Consider the following 21863-nt stretch of genomic DNA (forward strand, 5'->3'; position numbering starts at 1 on the left):
CGGCTGGTATCCATCTCTAGATTAATACTCAGTCAATATTACCAGCAGAAAAAAATACTCTGTTTCTTGTCATATACAAGGAAATTTAGAGATCATCAATAAACTGGAACAGAATCACTAAGAACAGATGTTCATTCTACTATTTTTCTGGAAGGGAAGTTTCAGGTAGGAGCAGTATGTATTTCCCTAACCACACAGTATAAAACATGGCAGAGTTCTGCATGCAGTAAGCAAAGTCTTTAGTGTGTGTGGAATTGGGGGCAACATAGATATTTGTGTTGATGACGTGGATGACAGGAAAAACCAGGCAAGCATCGTGATGTGTCAGGTCAGGACAGTCAGGTGTGGCACAAGAAGGGACACTCAGATAGAAGTGGTAGGAAGCTGAGGGTTGTTAGTCCCAGATCTGAGAGACAAGAGGACAGGACACCTTCTGGGGCTAATGGGAACTGGAGATGGGGAGCAAGGAGGAGAAGGGGCCTGGGGACCAATGCCTTTATTGGGGATCAGGGCATTACCTGGGCATTTCGTGGGAGAGTGGGTTTGCTCATTTGAAGACAGTGCCAGGCTAAGGCTGGGGCTCACATTATTTATTCTGCCAGGCTCAGAATAAATCATGTGATTCGTGGAATCAGGCCTTATCTTTCTGCAACACAAAACCCAAACTGAGTGGAAACTTCCTTAAAATATGTAAGTCAGCGGTGATGAGACCGGAACAGGGCAAAACCTGGGTCCAGAGGCAGTATATGCATGAGTGAGAGCGATGGACAGGAGAAGACCCTTAAAATAGTGTAAAAAAAAAAAAAAGATGCCAACACTTGGGGAAACAAGCCAGATGTTGAATGTGGCCACACGATTATTCAACGCAAGAATGAAGTTCAAATAAGCATCCAGAAAGAGGGCACAACATATTGCATCACAAGAGATGTACAAAATTGCAACTCTGTGCTAACGGTTACCCCTGCTTACAGAGGGAGTCCAAAATTATAGTAGGATAGATAAACAGTGAGGCAACTGTGTACCATCCTAAATTACTCGCGGCAGGATCTGATGGCACTGTTACATTTCTAACAGTAATTTAGGATGGTATACAGTTGCCTCACATCTGGCTTGTTTCCTCAAGTGTCTGGAGGACACAGAGCATCAACTTTCCTAATTTTACAGGGGAGGAAGTATACTTAAGTCCACAGAGTGGAAGTCACTTGCCCCAGTCCTTCAGCTAATGCAACTAGAATAGTGCTTAGCAATTGGCTTTAAATTCCAGGCCCACCACTTAGTATCTTCATGACCTTAACAAGTTATTCAATCTTACTGTCTTTCTGATTGTCCTTAATAATATCTCTCCCAGAGGGCTAGAGTTAGGATTAAATGTAATAATCAGTAGGTGTCCTCAAACTACGGCCAGGGGGCCATATGCAGCCCATCTAGGACATTTAACCTACCTGCCCGGTGTTTTTGCAGCTGCCGCCTGTCCTGCTTAGCAGCTGACTGTCCTGGGGCCCGCAGTCTGGCCCTCTAATGGTCTGAGGGACAGTGAACTGGCCCCCTGTTTAAAAAGTTTGAGGACCCCTGATACAAAGTACCTAACTTTGTGCCTTTGATATATTTAATGCTCAATGGAAGGTAATTTTTTTTTTTTTTTTGAGACAGAGTCTTGCTTTATTGCCCAGATTAGAATGCCATGGCCTCAGCCTAGCTCACAGCAACCTCAAACTCCTGGGCTCAAGCCATCTCCTGCCTTAGCTTCCTGGAGAGCAGAATCACAGCCAAGCATGAGCCACCAGACAGAACACTTGCATTCAGTCATCCACACTAATGTCTTCAAAGCATCGAGGTTGCCTCTTCCAACTGGTATCTAATTTAAATTGGTACATTGCTACAAACGTTTTCTTAACATTTCCAAACAGCAGGCTAGATCTTACTTTGGGAAAAGACAACTGGTGTCCTGTAACAGCATTGCCCTTGCTTGGGTCTCACCAATTTTTGTCTATGGCTGACAATGTGTGGCCAAAGGCACCATTTCTATTGTTCCTTTTTTTTTTCTATGTATTACCTACACATTACCCCCACAGCTCCCAAAGGCACTCATTTTATGATGATAGGGATCTCTAAAGCCCTCTGTATATAAAAATCAACACAAGCCTTTCCAGCGTAGGGAGGAAACACTAACAAAAGACCAACATCAATAGCAACCGAAGATTTTTAATATGGGCTTTCTGCACTCTGCAAGCCTTCAAAGTGTGTAAGGAGAAAGAAAATGAAATCTGGAGTTTGCATGTTATTAGCAAGGAAGTAAGACTCCTGTCATTTTGCAGGAAGACATTAACGTCCAGATATTCATCTTTCTCCTCATTAACACTGGATACTAGGATCTGTGTCGGGCTTTGCTGTCATTCTACAGCTTCTATTCATTAAGTAATATGACTCGGAGCTTTTCATAGTCTTTGAGGAGAGAGAGAAAGAAAACTGGAGGCCCAGGGCTCCCAAGGAGCTCAAACACACTGGCTAAATACTCACGAGAATGGGTCACCCCGCCTAACCTTCCTCTCTTCTTACAATCTTTGTTAGAAGAAGTGATTCTCGTTGTGCCCTTTCTGTTCTTATTAAAGTGTATGTTTAAAAATATTAAGGCTGAGTAGCTACTCTCTTTAAGTGGTGACATGTAATAGCATATTATGTGGCTTTGACCTTTTTGATGGATTCTATAATGCAACGGGCTTATTATTTTTATTATTTCCACAACTCTTTTTTAACAGTATCCCTGAATATCCTAAAAGAGGAAAGAGGAGGCATTGTGTTCAGTGAGCTCTGTATTCAAAAAAAAAATAAAAAGAAGTCAGAGGTGAGAAAGAAGTTATCAAAAGGGCAGCGGTCACCCCCAGGGATAGCTACAAGGTGTTAGGGTCAGAATGCAGGTGTGCCAAGACCAAGTGAACAGGGCCACTTGATAAGATGGGAAACGGAGTAGAGGGCAGACACCAGAATGCACTCAAGTCTGAAGTCACCAGCTGAGAGCACGGGAATGAAAGTCCTTTCTTCCTAAACATAAAGGAAGGATTCAGATGGCCCACATGATATTTACCTGACAATTTCTGTTCCCTTCTTACCCCCCATGCACAGATGCCAGAATGGCTGCATTGATTTGTGTTCCTGTGATCTCTTTCTGTTCAACAAACCACCCTGAATTTTAGTGCTTGAAAAAAAGCCCACGTGTCTTTTGCAATTCAGTCGGGGCTGGTAGGGAAATGTCACTCTAGTTCACTCATGCCAGCTGGGGTGGCTTGAAGCTCACGTGTCTGGCAGTTGATGCTGGCCGCCAGAGGGACCTTAGCGGGGGTTGCGGCCAGGCTACGTGACCACATGTGGCCTCTCAGTGTGGCATCTCAATTTCCTCACAGTATGGGAGCTGTGTTCACAGGATGATCAAAGAGAACCAGGCAGAAGCCATTTCAGATTTAAAAGGAGGAAGCAGAGATCTCACCTCTTGATTAAGGAAAGCAACCATCATGTTGCCAGGAGAGCATGTGACATGTGCCATGTTCATGAAATATACCCCAAACTGGGGTACAATTTGTCTTTTGGAAATGAGTAAATGTAGGTACAGACACACTTTGTATTAAATAATCCATATAGCAGTTCTTTAAGATTTTATATCGAAGGCACCAATTTTGTGACAATTTACATTTGCAAATATTGCCATCTGGTTGGAGGGGCCAACATAGAGATAACTGAAGCTAATTTAGGCTTAGGAATTTGCATTCATCTGGGATGCAGGAAAAAAGGGCCAGGAGTGATGGAGACTAAATTAGACATTATTTTCCTCAATGCAGAAGAGGAGGTTAAGTACTCGGTGAGGCTGTAGCTGCACTTTTAGGACACTCTATTGTCATTTCCTGAATTGATACTTTGGTAAATGGGAAGGTAAGGAGTTATTAAATTGTACACTGCTAATCTGGACTAAAGCTCCTAGGGATAAAGGAAACTTTGTGCTAATGTAACAGACAATTATAACCTCAAGCTCACAACAACAAAAAATCTGAATCCTCCTAAAAGATGCCACCACCTCCCCCCCACCAAAATAAAAAGACTAACCTCTTCAACCATTAAGTCCCTGGAAAGGGAAATCTTAATTCTAGATTCAGGTCTGTTTCCATCACTTGTTAAAGTCTTGGACAAATATTTTTTTCCTATCCAGGATTTGATATCCTCATCTAAGCATCAGGAGGTTGAATGAGTAAAACATGTCAAGTTTTTCTTTCTTTCTTTCTTTCTTTTTTTTTTTTTTGTCTGCTCTAATCAGTTGTTTGCTCAAAGTGACAGGGTCCCACTGCTTAAATTTAGCACAGTTTCTTTGTTTTTTTTTCTTTTCTTTTCTTTTCTTTTTTTTTTTTTTTTTTTTTTTTTTGCAGTTTTGGCCAGGGCTGGGTTTGAACCCACCACCTCTGGCATATGGGGCTGGTGCCCTACTCCTTTGAGCCACAACTTCTTTGCTTTATAAAACTTTTGAGTCCCACCATCAAATGAATGTTATGGTGTCCTAGAAGCAGAAATCTCCTGGCTGTCTGCATGGAAAGTAAAAAGATGTCCTTAGTGAAAGGTTATGTTGACCACAGAATATGATTACAATGATGACACAAAGAGGGGAAAAAATGGCCTTGCCTGTGAATGAATTCCCACAGAACCTAAGACCTGGGGTGGGACAGCTGGAGTAATGCAGTAAGCCCCTCCTTTCAGCCACTTAAAGAACAGTCAAGGAAACCATGGTAGAGTTAGGGGCCCTAGATCCAAGTACAGAATCATCAGTACCTAGCTGCATGGCTTTGAACATCAGTGTTTCTGAATTTTTCCATCAATCAGCTACCTTGTATATAAAAAAGAAGCATCTGGGTGTCCAACCTTTCAGCTCTCTACACCACACTGGAAGAAGAAGAGCCGTCGGGCCACACAAATACTAACCGAAGCTGATGTGCAAAAAAAAGTTCCGTGCATACTTTTTGTGATATCCACCTCTAGAGATAAGCACAAATGTCCTCACATAATCTGCATGCAACCTGCAGGCCACAAGTTGAATACCCAATGCTTCAAAGATTAAATAAGCCAGCACACACAAACTACTTAGCACAGTTTCTGTCACACGGTAATTACTTGATAAAAGTGAGACCAGTGTCTGCTTTTAAGCTTAGCCATTCCTAGCTCATTAGTGGACAAGATCATCTTTATACAATGAGTCTATACATAACTATTATATAGAAAAATCAGGGGAGATTTGCCAAGAAAATTCCCCAAACATTTTATTTTGTAATTACTGGAATACAAGGCTTACAACCTAACCTTAATATAAACTTCAGTTTGATAAGTAATGTAAATAATCAAATTTATAATTGTTTAGCTCTTGGAAATTGATTATATACATGTTAGGAGATTCTGTAAGATCAGGAAGAAACCATAAAAACAATATGATTTGTAGCTGAACTATATTCTGATTTTATGGAGTCAGTTTTGTGTCCATCTACACTAGGGAATTATTGATCTCCAGAGCAAATGTGGTTCCTCTTCCTTCAGATATTAGGTAAATCCTGAAAGAGGGATACGATATTGTGATTTTAAATGCATTGTTACTTACAGTCAGAGGATCAAAAAGTGTTGTTAGGGTTTTTTAAAAAATCATAATAGAACTATCTAAACTAGGAAATTAACTAGGTATAATACTATTAAAACTAATCAGCAATTTATATTAAAATCCCCCCATTAGTTTTCATTTTTTCGCATGGGATCAACCAGCCGTCCATATTATATTTAATGGCAGTGTCTCCTTACTCTCTCCATCTAGAATAGTCCCTTCAACTATTTTTTTCATGGCCCAAACACCCTTGAAGAGCAGCGGCCAAGGATGTTGTAAAATATCTTTCAATTTGGACGTGTCTAATGTTTTCCTTTGATTAGATGTAAGACATAATTGGCCTTAAGACCAAAGAAATGCTGTAGTGACCTTCTCTGTGTGTCACATCAAGAGGTTCATAACGTCTGTAAGTCCCATTGTGACTTTGAGACTATGCAAATATCTTGTTTCTCATCATCCTTTAAATCAATGTTTTTAGCATCTCTCAAGGATTCTTGCCTGAAATATCTGTGACCGAGGTCTTTGCAACATGGTGACTCCGTATTTCCATCTTTCTTTCCTTTCAGTATGCTGCCCATTCTCCTGGTTACCCAACTCAGCTACTTATTTATATCAGTATGGACTCTCATGTATTTATTTTATTTATGGGTTAGAATCCTCTCTAGTACTAGAAGTGGCCTATGGGGTCTTTTCCAGGTTGGCTCTTGTACCCTTTCAACATGACTGCCCCCTCCAAGTTCTTCAGAAATTCTCACTTCATTGCCTAGTATGTCTCCAGCTTATGTTGGTCTTTAGCTACTATGTCCTTGGATCCAGTCGCTTCTGTAGGTTAGGGATCTCTGTTTTGTTTTAATCAGAGTATGATATTTATTAAAAAGTTCTGGATGCTAAATATGCTCCATTCTCCTGGGGTACCATTGCTCCCAGCCCCACTCAGAAAACAGAGGTAGGTAATCCAGGGATGTGTACACACACATGCGTATCTATTTCTATATCTGCCCATTTGCATGTATATTAAAAGCCACGAGTTTATGCTGGTATCTTCTATTCTAATCCAACACAACAGGGCTCGTTCCAGCTTTCTCTCATCCCTTATTAGTTATTTCCATCTCTGACAATGAAAAATCTGGTTCTCATTATCCAAAATACATTTAATTATTTTCGGAGTCCTCTTATGTGCATAAACTAGCTTCAGAATTATGCAAAATGCCCCACATTTCTTAGCCGTGGCACCCTCTCTGTGTACAGTTATTTTTGTCTTCTACCTTATATTATATAGTCAAATACTGTTGGTCAGAATTACTTGTATTCAAGTTTTTTCTTCCTCATCCTCTTCACTGTGGTTATGTTATTTACTTGTAATATAGTTCTTTGTTACTGCCTATATTGAATTTTGTGTTATAAATTAAAGTTCATTTAAATTATTTCTTTAGTTTCCAGTATGTGAAGCATTAAGATGTTGTATAAGTCAAATCTGGACTAAATTACTTGCAGAAACCTGGTGCTTTCCCCTCATATCTCCTACTTTGTTTCTTCACTTGTTCACCTCTCTCTACCCATCTTTTTTAGGTCACCCATTAACATTTACAACAGAGTTTTGCGCTTCAACAGATAAGTCTGTAAGCTGAGACATGGCTGGTGTGATAGGTCATGACCATTACTTCAATGAACTTGGTACTTGCAGCAATTGGTCCCATCCTCTGTCTCTTCTCCCCTCCCACACCTACATAGATTCACCAGGGAAGAGTTTGCCTGGGTGCAAAAAGTTTTCTATTTAAAGAAAAGGTGACAAACCCTAACCTCTCCGCAAATTATCTTCATTCATTCACTTCACTCACTCATTCACGCACTGATTCAAACTGAAGTTAGCTAATTAAGCAGGTTTTGATCCATATTCGGGGGTAAATAGCAAAGCAACCCTGTAACTATGAAACTGCCAACACTTAGGAGTCCAGTAATGACGGACTCAAGGGCACTCACCATTGAAATTAACATTGCGGATATACTTCAGCAACTTCTTGCCCCCGGCTTGCTCCATCTCTGGGCAGACGCCCCGGTAATCGGCACAGAGATCCTTGTTCATGTGGTGAAGGGCGTGGGCCATGGCGTACACGGCGTCGATCACGAACTGAACTTTACCCTCCTGCTCATAGTTGGAATCCTTTCCAATCCTCTCCTGCCCTGCACATTGAAAGGAGAAACATACACACAGAATTTGGCATTGAGTAGAATGTCTAAATTTGCATTTACTTTCAATTAAGCTTAAATAAAATAATGCTTTGAGGACTACACTATGGCAAGTGCATCTGCCTGCTGTGTTAGGTTGTCTTTACAGGTTTTGACATTTTACTTTGGAGCACCGTGGTAATTTTCTGACATAGTAGATCAACCTAAGAAGCAGTACTCTAAAGAATCACGATGACAGCTTTTTGTAATAGGACCACACCCTATTCCAAATCTACTCCCATAGAATCCAAGGCTCTTTGGGATTAGAAACTGGGTTGCCACATTCAAATCTCCAAAACTCAACCTATGCTAGAAAGCTCAAAAGGAAAATGATACGAAACCAAACTCAATTCTGCACCTGAAGTCGTCATTTTCTGAGTGCCATCTCTCACCTCCTGTGATGCCTTTCCCAGTTGTGGGTATTGCTAGAGATTCAGATGCTTCAGTTAGAAACCCTGGCATCAGTTTTCATTCTCCCCTTCTCCTTACTCATCATGCTCATATACACAAGTCTAAATAATAGCCGAGTTTCATCCGTTTTACCCGTGAAACAATGAGCACTGCCAAACACTCTACAACGGCCCACGTGTGCCTTCTTCATCTCCATCAGGTGCAAGGCTTAATGTCTCCCTTCATCCAACCATTGTTCCATGTTCTCCTTTGCAAGTAAAGGGCTGATCACCCCGTCTCCGTGCTCAACGACTCTCCACCACCACCACCTCAAAATCCAGGTCCCTTCCCCTGACAACGGTGGGCGTCCAGCCTTTTGCCTCTACTGCCTAATTAAGATAATAACTGAAGCTACGGGCTCACACTGAGTCGGAAGCTTTGGAGACAGAATTTTTATGTCGCCCTCACTTTGTAAGGTAAGTATTTTTTCTTCCTCATCAGATGGATGGGAATGCTGAGCCGGACGGAGATGAAATCACCTTCCCAAGTTATTTCCAGTCAGAGCAATGATGACAGCTGGGGCTTCTGAGACCCCAAACCCACGTTCTCCTCCCTGTTCCGACCCTCCCCCCTTCTCATTGTTCCTGCAGACAGGTGTGACTTTTGTTTTTATCAGGTTATCTTTGCTCATGTTTTCTACTTTGCCTTGATTGCCCCTCCTCTTGGCTTTTGTCCGTCATAACTTAATTCTCTTTCCATGGCACAACTCAAAGTTTTCCTGCACTGAGACCCCCAGTCTCAATTAAACATTTCCGTCAAACCTGTCAAACCTCCATTACAGCACTATTGATAGTACTGCATTTTACTGCATTCTCGGGAGGTGTCCCAGACATTTTCTATGATTTTCTTTTACCCTTGGATCCCCCAGCACTGAACACTGAGCCTTTAGTATCTAGTAAATATTAAACAACACTTGTCATATTAAATTATGCTTTCACTCAGTCCATGATACCAGCAGCCCTCTCTCCATCTCGTGTCCCTCTATGGAGACTAATTATCCACAGAATGCATTTCACGTTCACAGAAACATTTTCCAAATTGTTTTACATGGCCCATTCTTGTCATGAAGAAACAACAGGAATCCTGCAATTCCAATCCCTTCTCCTGCAAAATACACAAAGGGTTCTTGAGAGGAACAGTGTCAAAAGTTTTTCAGCTTCTTTCCTGAGGGACTTTTTCAGAGCCTACAACATTCAAACATAAAATACAATCTCCAAGAGGGAAATTCAGCATACCCTAGATTTACTTGAACTTGTGTTTTGCCTCCTTAGAGCACAGATTAATGTCTGGAATGCCAGAGACTTCTGTGTTTTATATTTAAATACCAATCAACCTTATGCTCACTGCTTGTCACTAATGCTAGGCTTTCTCAGTATGTGTAGAGTAGACTTTTTTTTTTTTTTTTTAATTCTATCTTCCCTGCTCAGGAGTTTTCACATTAAAAAAAAATCTCACTGTGACTCCATATTGCTACTTCCCATTCACCTTCAGGACTATAGGTTTTCACTTGGCCTTGACACCCTCGGTATCTCTAACTCCTTTCTCTCATGAGGAAAACGCTGTTTCTTAATGATGCTGTAGTGATTATTCATTTACTTTATATTGCAATATACAGATAACATTCTTTTTAATTTCAAAATAGTAAGGGGGTACAAATGTTTTTGTTACCTGAACAGCTTTTACAATGTTGAAGTCAGGGTTATAACTATGCCTGCTGCCTGATCCCTGTTCCGGTTAGATAGGCTTTCCCTGACCTCTTAACCCCCTTTGATTGCTAATGACTTCTACTTCCCCCACGTGTGCCCGTCAACTAGTTCCCAATTATTATTGAGTACATGTGGTGGTTGTTTTTCCATTCTTGAGATATTTATTTTAGGATAATAGTCTCCAGTTCCATTCAAATTGCTGCCCCAAACTTCAATTCATCCTGTTTTGTGAATGAGCAGTCCCCCACGGCATACAGATACCATATTTTGTTAATCCACTCAGGAATTGAAGGGCACTTGGGTTGATTCACATCTTTGCAACTGTGCATTGGGCTGCAATAAATATGCCAGTGCAGGTGGGTTTCTTGTTAAAATGACTTTTTTGCTTTTTAGTCAGTGGTTCTCAACCTGTGGGTTGCGGCCCCCTTCTTTGTAACAATGAAAATACATCCCGCATATCAGAGATTTACATTATGATTCATCACAGTAGCAAAATCACAGTTAGGGAGTAGCAATGAAAATAATTTTACAGTTGGGGGTCACCACAAGGTGAGGAACTGTATTAAAGGCTCTTGGTATTAGGAGGCATTAGGAAGGTTGAGAATCACTGGTTTTAGTAAATACCCAGTGGTGGGATTGCTAGATCAGATGGTAGGTCTACTTTTAATTCCCTGAGAAACCTCCGTACTGTTTTCCATAGAGGTTGCTCTAATTTTCATTCCCAGCAACCGTGTATAAGCATTCATTTCTCTCAGCAGGCTTACCAGCATCTATTGTTTTTGGACATTAATAGTCTAAAAAGCATAGAACAGCCTTGTATGTAGCATGTGTGTGTTTTTAAATTTTTGTCTAAGTATTTTTGGGATATATTTTGAGAAATGCGAATGCTTTGTTCAAGAGCAAATTAATGTATCTTGGCCAATTCCCCTCTAAAGCAGTTGCTTTACTTTGCTGTCCCACCAGCAGTGGAGGAGAATGTTTGTTTCCCCACAACTACAGCAAGACAGTGTGTTCTCAGCCTTGAATTTGCATCCTTCAGATAAATGAGAAATGCTGCTCTGGTGTATTTTTGTTCACATTTTTCTTATTATGAAGGAAATTGAGCTTCTTTGTACATAGAAAACTGCAATTTGTTTCTTTTCCTGCAAACTGTTCACAATTGAGCCAACTTTTATAAATAGCTACTGGTCATTTCCTATTCCACTTTAAAAGCTCACTATTAATTAGATATGTTAACTCTTTAAGAGTAAGTTGTAAATGTTCTCCGCAGTCTGTCATTACTCTTTTACAATCTTTAGGAATTTGTTTTTTCCAAATAGAATTGTATTTATTTCGTTTTTGGTAACAGAAGTTTTAACCTCTTTTTTTCCTAATCATTTCTGGGATTTTGAATCATGGAGAGAAAAAGAAAAATCCCCACTTTCAGGGTAAAGATGATTCCATTCATGTTTTCTTCTATTGTTTATGTAATTTTACTTTTTGAAGTTCAGTACTGGATCCACTTTGAACATATTTTGGTATGGATATGGGAATGAATTAAAATTGGCCCAACATCTAACAATTCATCCTTTCTCACTGATTTGAGAAAGTTAAACCACCAGTTGAAGTGGTATTAAACCACTGTTTGAGTGTTAAACCACCACTTTGAAATGGTATCTTTATCAATACTGAATTTCTACATATAATTAGGTCAACGTCAGGATTTTTAAGTTGTTTCACTGTTTGATTTATCGATTCATGCACAAACACCAGTTTCAAATAGAAAGGCTTTGTAACCTATTTTCATAACAGGGAGACTTAGTCATCTCCTGCCATAATTATTGATCTTTTTTAGATTTTCTTGGTTAATTTGTTTCCTTAAGTTAACTTTATTAACTGTTATGTAGCTCCAGAAAAAGTCAGAAGAACAACTTGGTCACAGATTCGATGGATTTGTATTATACTTAAAGAAAAACTCACGTGGAACTGAAGCATATGTTGAAAGAAAACCTTACCTAGAACAAAATCATCTTGATTTGGGTGACCCTCTCTACCTGTGTCTTTTTATTTGTTCAGGTCTACTTTTCCTTCCTTTAACAGTGTTTCAAGTTTGTCACACATAAGTTTTGAGGGTTTCTTGCAAAGTTAGCCAAAGTATTTCATTTAATTTTGCTATTACAGATACAATGTTTTCTTCTGTGTTTCTTCGCACTGGTTTTTGATTGTGAATATAAAAGCTGTTCTTTGTCATGATGCGGCTGCTTTATTAATTTCCATCTTTCTATGATGACAGATTTTAAACATAGAGCAAGGTTAAAAGAATTTTACAGTGAGCCGAATGACTCGATTCTAACACTACCATTTTACTATATTTATTTTATAAGGCTGTTCATTTTTAATACTAATTTTATAACCGGCTTCTTTATAAATTTCTTTATTTTTTATTGTACTTAGAAAAGGCAATCTGGGGGACATTATGACTATTATAAAATATATACTATGAAATAGGTTCAGAATAACAATTCAGAAGAGCAGTGTTGAAACTGCACTAATAAAAGCAATCATCCTGGAAAGAACGTCTTGAAAAATAATTGTGTTGCTTTCTTTTACTTATTTATTTTTGAGACAGAGTCTTGCTCTTCTGCCTAGACAGGAGTGCAGCAGCACACTAATAGCCACAGTTACCTCCAACTCCTGGGTTCAAACAATCCCCCTGCTTCACTTTCCCAAGTTTTGCTGAGACTGTAGTTGTGTGCCAACACACCTGGCTTAAAAAAAAAAAAAAAAGCTTTTGTGGAAATGAGGAGGGGGTCATACCCTGTTGCTCAAGCTGGTCTCAAACACGTGGCCTCAAGAAATCTTCCTACCTCAGCTTCCCACAATGCTGTAGTTACAGGTGTGAACTACCATAACTGGCTGTTGTGTTGTTTTAAATAAGGAAATACGTTATGATTTGTGAAGCACTGTAGGTTTTTATCTTGCTCTTGGAGACTCACCAGATACGTTAACATAGTAAAGGCTCTGAGAAGACTTAGGGGTTGAGTTGTCTTTCCTGCTAATAGGATTTAAATATGTTTAAGAAAATCAGAAGCACAAGGTTCATTAAAAAAAAAAAAAAAAGAACTTGAATTTTATTTTCCCTAGTGGGCTAGGGAAATATTTGCCATCTTTAGAGAATTTGGCAATTGATCTACCACCCTTACGCCTCTTCCCCCAATTCAAACAGGAATTATGTTGAGATATTGGCAGCCACCAATGGGAGTGAGGATTTCTGGAACTTTTCTGAGCCTCACTGAGTCGATCCTGATTTTTCTATGGCAATTCAATTTCCCCTGCAAGGGCCAGTTTAGGAACAGGCATGGGATACAAGTCTAGCCACTGAGATGTAGGGAAAGAATTTGCCAGGGATCATCTGAGAAAGTTTATTTCCTCTTACAAAGAGATGAGTTGATTATATCAAAAATCCCTCCACCTGCCTGCACACCTAGCCAGTATTGTGGTCATACTATAGTCCCAAGGAACTCATGCAACACCATAACGCAACAGAGTTAAACATGTGGTAGGGACATGAAGATGCAACTTGATCTGTGAGTTAACCAACCCTGAAATCACCCTACATGTATGTTTTTTCCACATGATACCATTTATTTAACTCCTACACTTCTTAATTACATACCCACTGACAGCTTTCTAAGGGACAGCACACTCTCAAACAGAAATGCAGTGTTAAATATTTTCAACAACATAGCTTAGCTTGAAATTGATTTTAGGAAAGACTTTTCAAGTAACTCTCAGTTAACAGATCATTCTTCCAATCTTTCCAAATTAATGAGATGTTATTATATTTTTTGTTTAGATGAAGTTCACCCTTTTCCAGGAAAGAGTCTGAAGTGTTGATAAAACGAGGACAACTTTGAAGTATTATTTTTTTTTTATTTCTCTAGCATGCAAAGAAGCTTCCCTTTCAAAGTCTCCTGATCTTCTGCTCCACTATTACCTTTACCCCCAAAGCCCAGCATTTATCCTTAAAAGAAACACTCTTTTAACTTTCTGTGGAATAAACTGTTGGCTGAACTACACAAGAATAATCCATAAACTCTTATTCTATCAGAATTTCTAAAATTCACACTGCTGGGGAAATATTTTCCTTGAAACACCTATTTAACTTCCCCATTTTAACATACCATTTTCTTGGAAAATAAACCTTAGTTAAAATGTATAAGCAAATTATTAGGACCAGTAAAAAGACTTAGGAAATGAAAGAAATTATGGATTTGATATTATTCATATAAACACTTCTGTTTCAACGGGGAAATAAAAAAAAAAAGATCTGGGGTGAGGGTACGGCAAAAAACAACCCCCCCCCCACATCAGTGATATTTGCTAACACAAACTGAAACACACAGATACCAGAAAGGTCCAGAGGATTTGAATATTTAAACAACTGGCCTGATGTCCATTCTATGTCTTTAAGAAAGTGAAAATTGAAAATTTTTATTTAGATTTCCAATATTACCTAAAGTGATTTCCTGTGGAAAGCCCTCTCTGGAGCTGTACCTGTTTATGTAGAGGGTGCTTTATACCTTGCAGTGCACAGATTTATTTTACTAAATTATAGTTCCAAACTGAAACTTGGAGTCCAGAGTAGTTCTGTATATAATTAACTTCAATATTAAGGTTTGGATTTATTGTAAAGGACACATACTTTCATAAATAGGAAATTAACATATTGCAGAAGCTTCGAGAGAGAGCTTTTGACAAAACTGCTATATCCTGGGTAAAGAGGATGTAGGAGCAGCAGGGAGGACGTCCTGGAGAGTTAGAAATGTTTCAGGGTTCTAAAAATGCCACAGTGGCCTACTAAGCCTTATTAAGAAGTTGCTGTATTTCCTTCTATAGCTTAAAGATAAATAACCCCTTTGACTGGGTATTTTTCCCCTCATGGATATGCATTTGCCTTTATAAGATGAATATTAAGGAATAAACAAGATTCTGTGCTTATAGAAGTTTACTTCAGTGCCATTTTTTATAGTGACTACAATTAGAGGCTCCCAGAATGAAAACCCATGATGTTGCAAGAATGGCCAGCAGAAGGAAAGTCAGAAGGTTTGGATTAAGCCTGAAAGTCTGCAGTGTGGCTGTTCCCTATTTGTAGGTAAAGATAAGCAAGACTTGAACGGGACTCCTGGAAAGAATGACCCAAGAGGGAGCTGGCGAGGCAGCTTGTGTCTATTGCAGACTTTCTGCACACCCTGTGCAGTCCTCTCCACGGTTTGACTTTTAACCTCACAGCACCCTCCTGGGGAAAGCACTATTATTTTCTCCACTTGCCATCCATTTCCTGTCTCTCTTTTACCTCACTGCACATTAAAAACAATGAACCGAATAATTCCTCCCCCAACCCACATAGGGAAAAGCAGTGAACGTGGGAATGTTTTTCGTTGTTGTTATTTCTTTTCATTTTCAATCTTAGTTTAGAGCCACAGGTAATTTTGAAGTTCACGCTAGGCATGATTAGCATGTACATCCTCTCATGCCCACGGAGTGTTTCCACAGAGTTTCCTCCAAGGAGGACATGGATGGTTTTGACAACCACCTCCATAATCTTCCCTGACCTCTCCTACGGCAGAAAAAATAATGCCCAGAACACTGAACAAAAGGCTTATGAAGGAATCAAGAGCAAAAAGGCAAAATTTACTTAACAACTGGATCTCTTAACTTAACCAAAACGTAAGTGCAGTTGAACCACTACTGCCCTAAGGCCCTGCAGTGGAAAGACTGAGTCCTCTGTGACAGACCCAAAAGGAGTTCCAGCAAGGGAGAAAAACTGTCAGCTCAAAACCCTCTTTTTTAACCATTAGAATAGATACTTATTTTCTCTTAAAGCTATGTTTCTGTCTGCGATTCCCTTGTCAATTTACGGGTAAATGCAAGGAAACATACATATATTGAATAAACATGTTTGTTGGAGATGCAGGGAGAGGGTTGGTGGTGAAATAGATTTAGGTACAATGCACACAGGCCATGGGATTAAGAGGAATGTTCCACTCCCAATGTTCACACACTCCAGTGCTGGAGAGATTCAACCAAGGATTTCTCTATTGCCCAAAGCAGTTGGTCGTGGGTAATGCCAACTGGTTCAGCAAGGTAAGAACATTGTTCACTATGGACATAAGAAAAATTTAATATACCTTATTAATAAACAACAAGCAGGGCAGAAAAAGATGTGGTTTCTTAAAGAAGCATGGAGAAGTAGATTGAGTTTCAGTTTCTTGCATGGATTTTCTCTCCTCTGCTTTGCTAAGACAATTGTCTACTTATAGAGTTTGACTGCTTTTTTAACACAAACTCTAGAATCATCAGTATAGTATTCTTTCTAGAAATGACTTGAAAACTAGAGAAATATTGCTATTGATGTGTATCCTCTTACTTTATTCCTCAACCAGAGCTTCTGTAATAAGTAGTTTTGGCCTCCTCTGAAACTCCATTTATCCCAGAAGTCAAATTCAGATTAAACTATAAGAACATTTCGAATCTCTTTATTTAAAAAAAAAAAAGCATTAAGACATCAAATGAAATAATGGATCTGTGCACTCACCATCAAGAGGTGCTAAAACTATAAGATAAAAGGACAGTGGGAACTTTACAGTAAATACATAATCAGATTGAAAACACTGGAACCACAGCTTAATCTTGTTCCTCCTCATTCTTCTCTTCCACCTCTTATTTTTCCTACACATTAGCACTTTTTCTTTACTTTGGAAAATGGCATTGCACATGTATGTGGATGTGTGCATGTAAAACTTCACAAAAAATATACATTTTCAGAATAGAATAAAAAGTTACCATCTATTCCTGGCCTTCAGGTTATTCTCCTTCCTAAATATAATCATTCTCACTTCTGATCTTAACAACACAAAAAATTAAAACACAAATTTTGTGTGTTTGCCAATGTGATGCAACAGTAAATGTATAGTGCCACCTGGTAAACATGCTTTCACATAAATAAACAAATCTACACAGAAACAAAAGAAAGACAGAAGGAAGATGGAAGGAAGGGAGAGAGGGAGGGAGGAAGGAAGGGAAGAAAGGAAGGAGGTAAGGAGGTAAACCTGAATCTGATCAAGCTTCTGGAACTATAAACTAATTTATAAATAGGGAACATGTAAGCATACTGCAAGTGTGAGAAATGCTGTAGGAATTTCTGCAAACTGTGTTCTTTAATGAATAATTGAGAAAAAGTGAAAACGAATGAAAGGAAACATTTTTAGATTACAAAAGGATTTCAAGCAAATGTGTAATTGGACCCTGATGTGAACAAACTAAGTCTATAAAGATTTCTATAAGACAAGTAAGAGGCTAGCTATTCGAGAGTAATAATGTACTATTTTTTTTTTTTTTGCATGTGTGTATTTTCTATACGTTTTTAAGAAAAATTATCTCCTTGGGTTCATATTGAAGCATTTATAAATAAAATAATACATAGACTGTTTTCCTTTAAATTGTCCATTGATCAGGGAACTTTAAGTAGGGTCTATGCAAAAATAAATTGGTCATCTAATGACAGCTACTGAGGTTCAATGATAGATACTTAGTGATTCCTTACACTCTTCTCTTTCTTTTGTGATTTTTTTTTTTAAAGATCTCATGATGTTCATGAAGATAAAAATCAAAGGAGGAAGAGTGCAGGCAGAACAAGGTGCCAGGATCATTCAGCTGAGCTCTCCTAGAATGACTAGGAAAAAGGGAGAACCCAGCCATACCTGGAATGGGGACGTTACACGGAGTTGTAGCTCAAGAAGCACAGTGAGGAGGTGGTGAGCTGGATATAGTGTGTGATCTGGAGTGGAAGAAATCTGAAGCATTATGTAAGTGATGGCAACCAGCTGGGATTTGTCACACCCTTACAAAGGTCTGGGACAGGAGCAAGCCATCTGGAGTTTTCAGGTTTGGGGGGAAGCTGCACGTTGAGTGGAAAGCTTGGAAGAGTTGGTAGACTTGAACAGTATATAGCAACCATATTTAAACTCTGGTTAGAGTGGATTTCCCATCAATTTGGTGGCTGGTGAGGCAGTCATACTGGAAACGTCTCAGTGACCAGTGGGTTGCCATTATGGGAAGGTCCTGAGAAGGTCTTAGCAGGAGCCTAAAGCACGGCCATCTTAACTCCACCTGCCGGGATCAGAACTCCACTCTTGGGACAGGCTGAGGGAATCCTGTACCCAATGAGAACTGGAGTCAGGGGGCACTGTGAGACCTTGTCCTGAAGGATTCTTGTAAGCTTTAAGATCCCTACCTGGCAGGGTCTTAATGCTAAAGAAACAATCAGGTGATCACCAAAGGCAATTAAGTTTAGAACAGGAACCATAGAGATTTTGGGCTGTGCTGTCTATCTCCTAAAAATACCATAGCACCACCTGGTGTCCCAGTGACATATTTCAACATATATATTTCTGTAATGTTGGTCCCTTTCGCTATGTGTAAATTTTTTTTAGTATTTTATATTTATTTTGTTTTCACTTTTTTTTATTCTTTATATATTTTCTCTTTTCCCCCCAATATTGCTGAAGTTGCTGCAGTTTTTGGCTATTTGAGCTTCTTTAACTTTGTTGTTTTTTGTTTATGCTAATTTGTTTGGTTGGTTCAATTCTTAACTTTCATTTTTACTTTCATAAAGAGCAAAGACTCCTGTATTTTTGGTCATGAGGTAGAGTTTAGCTATGCTTAGGCTGGTAAGGAGCTCCTGATTTCGAGGAACCCACCTGGCCCAGCCCCTCAGAGTCCTTGAATTTATGTGTAGCTTAACACCATGCCATTCTATACCATTTGTTCTATAAATTTAATTCTCTCTTCCTGTCCTCATTGTCTCCTATTCTTCAATTCTGTTATTTCATCTCCCCTTCCCTTTTTTATTTTTTTCTTTTCTTTTTATCTTTCCTTCTTTTTTCTTCTTTCTTTCTTTTCCTCTTGTTTCTCCCTGCCTGTGTTTTAACCTTGTCTTCCTTTTGACCTGAGCTCTGAGACAAAATAATTTGAAACAAAGGAGACAGTGAAAAGGAAAAAGGAGCATAAAGAGGTGAGCAAGAAGAAAGAACACATGAGGAGCAACCAACAGAAAAATCCAGGCAACATGAAAAGCCAAAAGAGAGTGACTCCCCCAAGGGACCATGAGACAGTTCCTGCAGAAGACTCCACCTATAAAGAATTAATGGACTTGGCAGAAAGGGAATTTAAAATATGGATGATAAAGACAATAAAAAGAATAGATGAGACAATGAAAAGTCAGAACCAAAAGTCAGATAAGACTGATATATAGAATATAGAAAGAATATGGAGGAGTTTAAGAAAATGAAGTAGACAATCAGGGAATGTAAAGATACAGTCAAAATTATCAAAAATAGGTTACACCATGGAGAAGAAAGAACTTCAGAGCTAGAGGACAAAGTTATCAACTTTACTCAGCTAGTAAAAGAAGCAGAAAAGAAGAAGAATAAAGCAGAATAGGTGACTAGAGAACTACAAGACTCCATGAAGCATTCAGACATATGAATAATAGGGGTTGCTGAAAGGGAAGAAGATTGTCCCAAAGGAATGGAAGCCCTACTGGAGACTATCATAAATGAAAACTTCCCAAGTTTTACTAAAGATCCCAACATGCTCCTTTCAGATGGATATCAAAACCCTGGTCAACTCAGCTCAAAGAAAGCTTTCTAAGACACATTGTGATGAATGTGTTCCAAGTAGAGAAGAAAGAAAAATTCTGCAAGTAGATAGGAGTAAGTGCCAAATGACTTATAGAGGCAGAGCCATTAAGATGACAGCAGACTTTTCAACTGAAACTTTTCAAGCCATAAGAGTATGGTTATCCACTTTTAATATCCTTAAACAAAACAATTTTCAGTGCAGAATTCTGTATCTTGGTAAACTAAGCTTCAAAATTAAAGAAGAAATAAAATCTTTTGCAGATATGCAAGCACTGAGGAAATTCACCACAACAAGACCAGCTCTACAGGAAATACATAGATCTATTCTCAACACTGACAACCACAATGGACCACAGCAAAGTAAACATTCAGAAGCTAAAGGTCAAAACTTAGCTTCCACAATAGTGCAAAGGATGAAACTACAGAATGGACTTTCACTAAATAAGATGAATAGAACTCCACCACATTTATCAATTCTCTCAATAAATGTCAATGGACTGAATTTGCCACTGAAGAGGCCCAGGTTGGTTGATTGGATCAAAAGGCACAAGCCATCCATATTCTGTCTCCAGGAGACATGCCTAACCCTCAAGGACAAATAAGACTCAGGTTTAAGGTATGGAAGACAGTATTTCAAGCAAATGGAAATCAGAAGAAAGAAGGGGTTGCAATCTGATTTTCAGATACAAGTGGATGTAAACAATAAAGTTAAGAAAGACACAGATAGACACTTCATACTGGTCAAAGGAATAATACAACAAGAAAACATTTCAATTTTAAATTTGTATCCACCCAACTTAAATGATACCAGATTTATGAAACAGACCTTGATGGATCTAAGTAATATGGTATCCCATAACACCATAATAAGTGGGGACTTTAGTGCACCTCTGACAGAACTTGACAGATCCTCTAAACAGAAACTAAAAAAAGATATAAGGGACTTAAATGTGACCTTATAACAAATGGGGTTAATACACATATACAGAACACACCATCCTAAAGCTAAAGAATAAATATTTCTCTCATTAGCCCATCATACATACTTCAAACTGGACCACATCCTATGATATAAATCAAAACTCTGCAAAACTACAAGAATAGAAATTATACTTTATATCTTCTCGATGACAAGGCATAAAGGTAGAACCCAACTCCAACAAATATATTCATTCCCACACAAAGACATAGAAATTAAAAAACCTTATGGTGAATGAGTGTTGGGTTCAGGAAGTGATACAAGAGGAAGTCATCAAATTCCTAAAACATAACAACAAAGAAGACACAAGTTATCAAAACTTATGGGATACAGAAAAAGCAGCCTAAAGAGGGAAATTTATTGAATTAGATGCCTACATTTAAAAAACAGAAAGAGAATGCATCAATAAACTCCTGAACCACCTTACAGAAATGGAAAAAGAACAATCTAATCCCAAACCCAGCAGAAGAAAGGAAATAATCAAAATTAAATCAGAGATAAATGACATGGAAAACAAAAGAATCATTCATAAAATTAATGAAATAAAAAGTAGAGTTTTCAAGAAAATAAATAAAATTGGTAATACTTTGGCCAAATTAACTAGAAAGAGAAAAGTAAAATCTTGAATAACCTCACCCAGAAACGTTAAAAGAGGAATAACAACAGATGCCACAGAGATACAAAAGATCATCTCTGAGTACTATAAGAAACACTATGCCCAGAAATTTGACAATGTGGAGGAAATGAATCAATACCCAGATTCACACCCTCTCCCTGGACTTAACCAAGATCTGATCTCTTGAACAGATCGATTTCAAGAATTGAGTTTTTGAGTTTGTTTATCAAATCCTGATGTTTATCAAATCTTACCAGTGGAGTGTTCAACTGGCTTTTAAAATAAGGTCAGTTTTATTATACTGGCATAGTTGGCAAACCAAATAAGTTAAGAACCTTTTTTCAAGATTTTTTAAATGGGGCAACACTGTCAGCATTTGGTATGTGAATATAGTACGCCTACTGATTATCTTCCTATATGTCATGAAAACTTTAGAGGTAATTTGTATAGCTTGAAATGTCTTCATTTTAGAATAGTATGCACAAAATAGACTTATCATTAAGAACAGAAAGGTGGCATTTTCTGTGTTTAGACTGTAATTTACAACACAACTGGCATTTGACGTTACATAAAGTACAGAGCA

At 38.5% G+C, this 21863-nt stretch overlaps 1 protein-coding gene across 3 annotated transcripts in view; it reads right to left on the reverse strand.

Moving 5' to 3' along the window:
- GRM7 (glutamate metabotropic receptor 7) overlaps positions 1-21863 on the reverse strand; it is an 899252-nt gene that overhangs the window by 281143 nt on the left and 596246 nt on the right. For all 3 annotated transcript variants that reach the window (XM_003785475.2, XM_003785474.2, XM_023510686.1), the window contains exon 6: positions 7601-7801. In XM_003785475.2, coding sequence (XP_003785523.1) covers positions 7601-7801 — 201 coding nt within the window. The remainder of the gene's footprint in view (positions 1-7600; positions 7802-21863) is intronic.

Source organism: Otolemur garnettii, unplaced genomic scaffold (assembly GCF_000181295.1).
Source record: "Otolemur garnettii isolate 467f Iridium unplaced genomic scaffold, OtoGar3 scaffold00015, whole genome shotgun sequence".
NCBI lineage: Eukaryota > Metazoa > Chordata > Mammalia > Primates > Galagidae > Otolemur > Otolemur garnettii.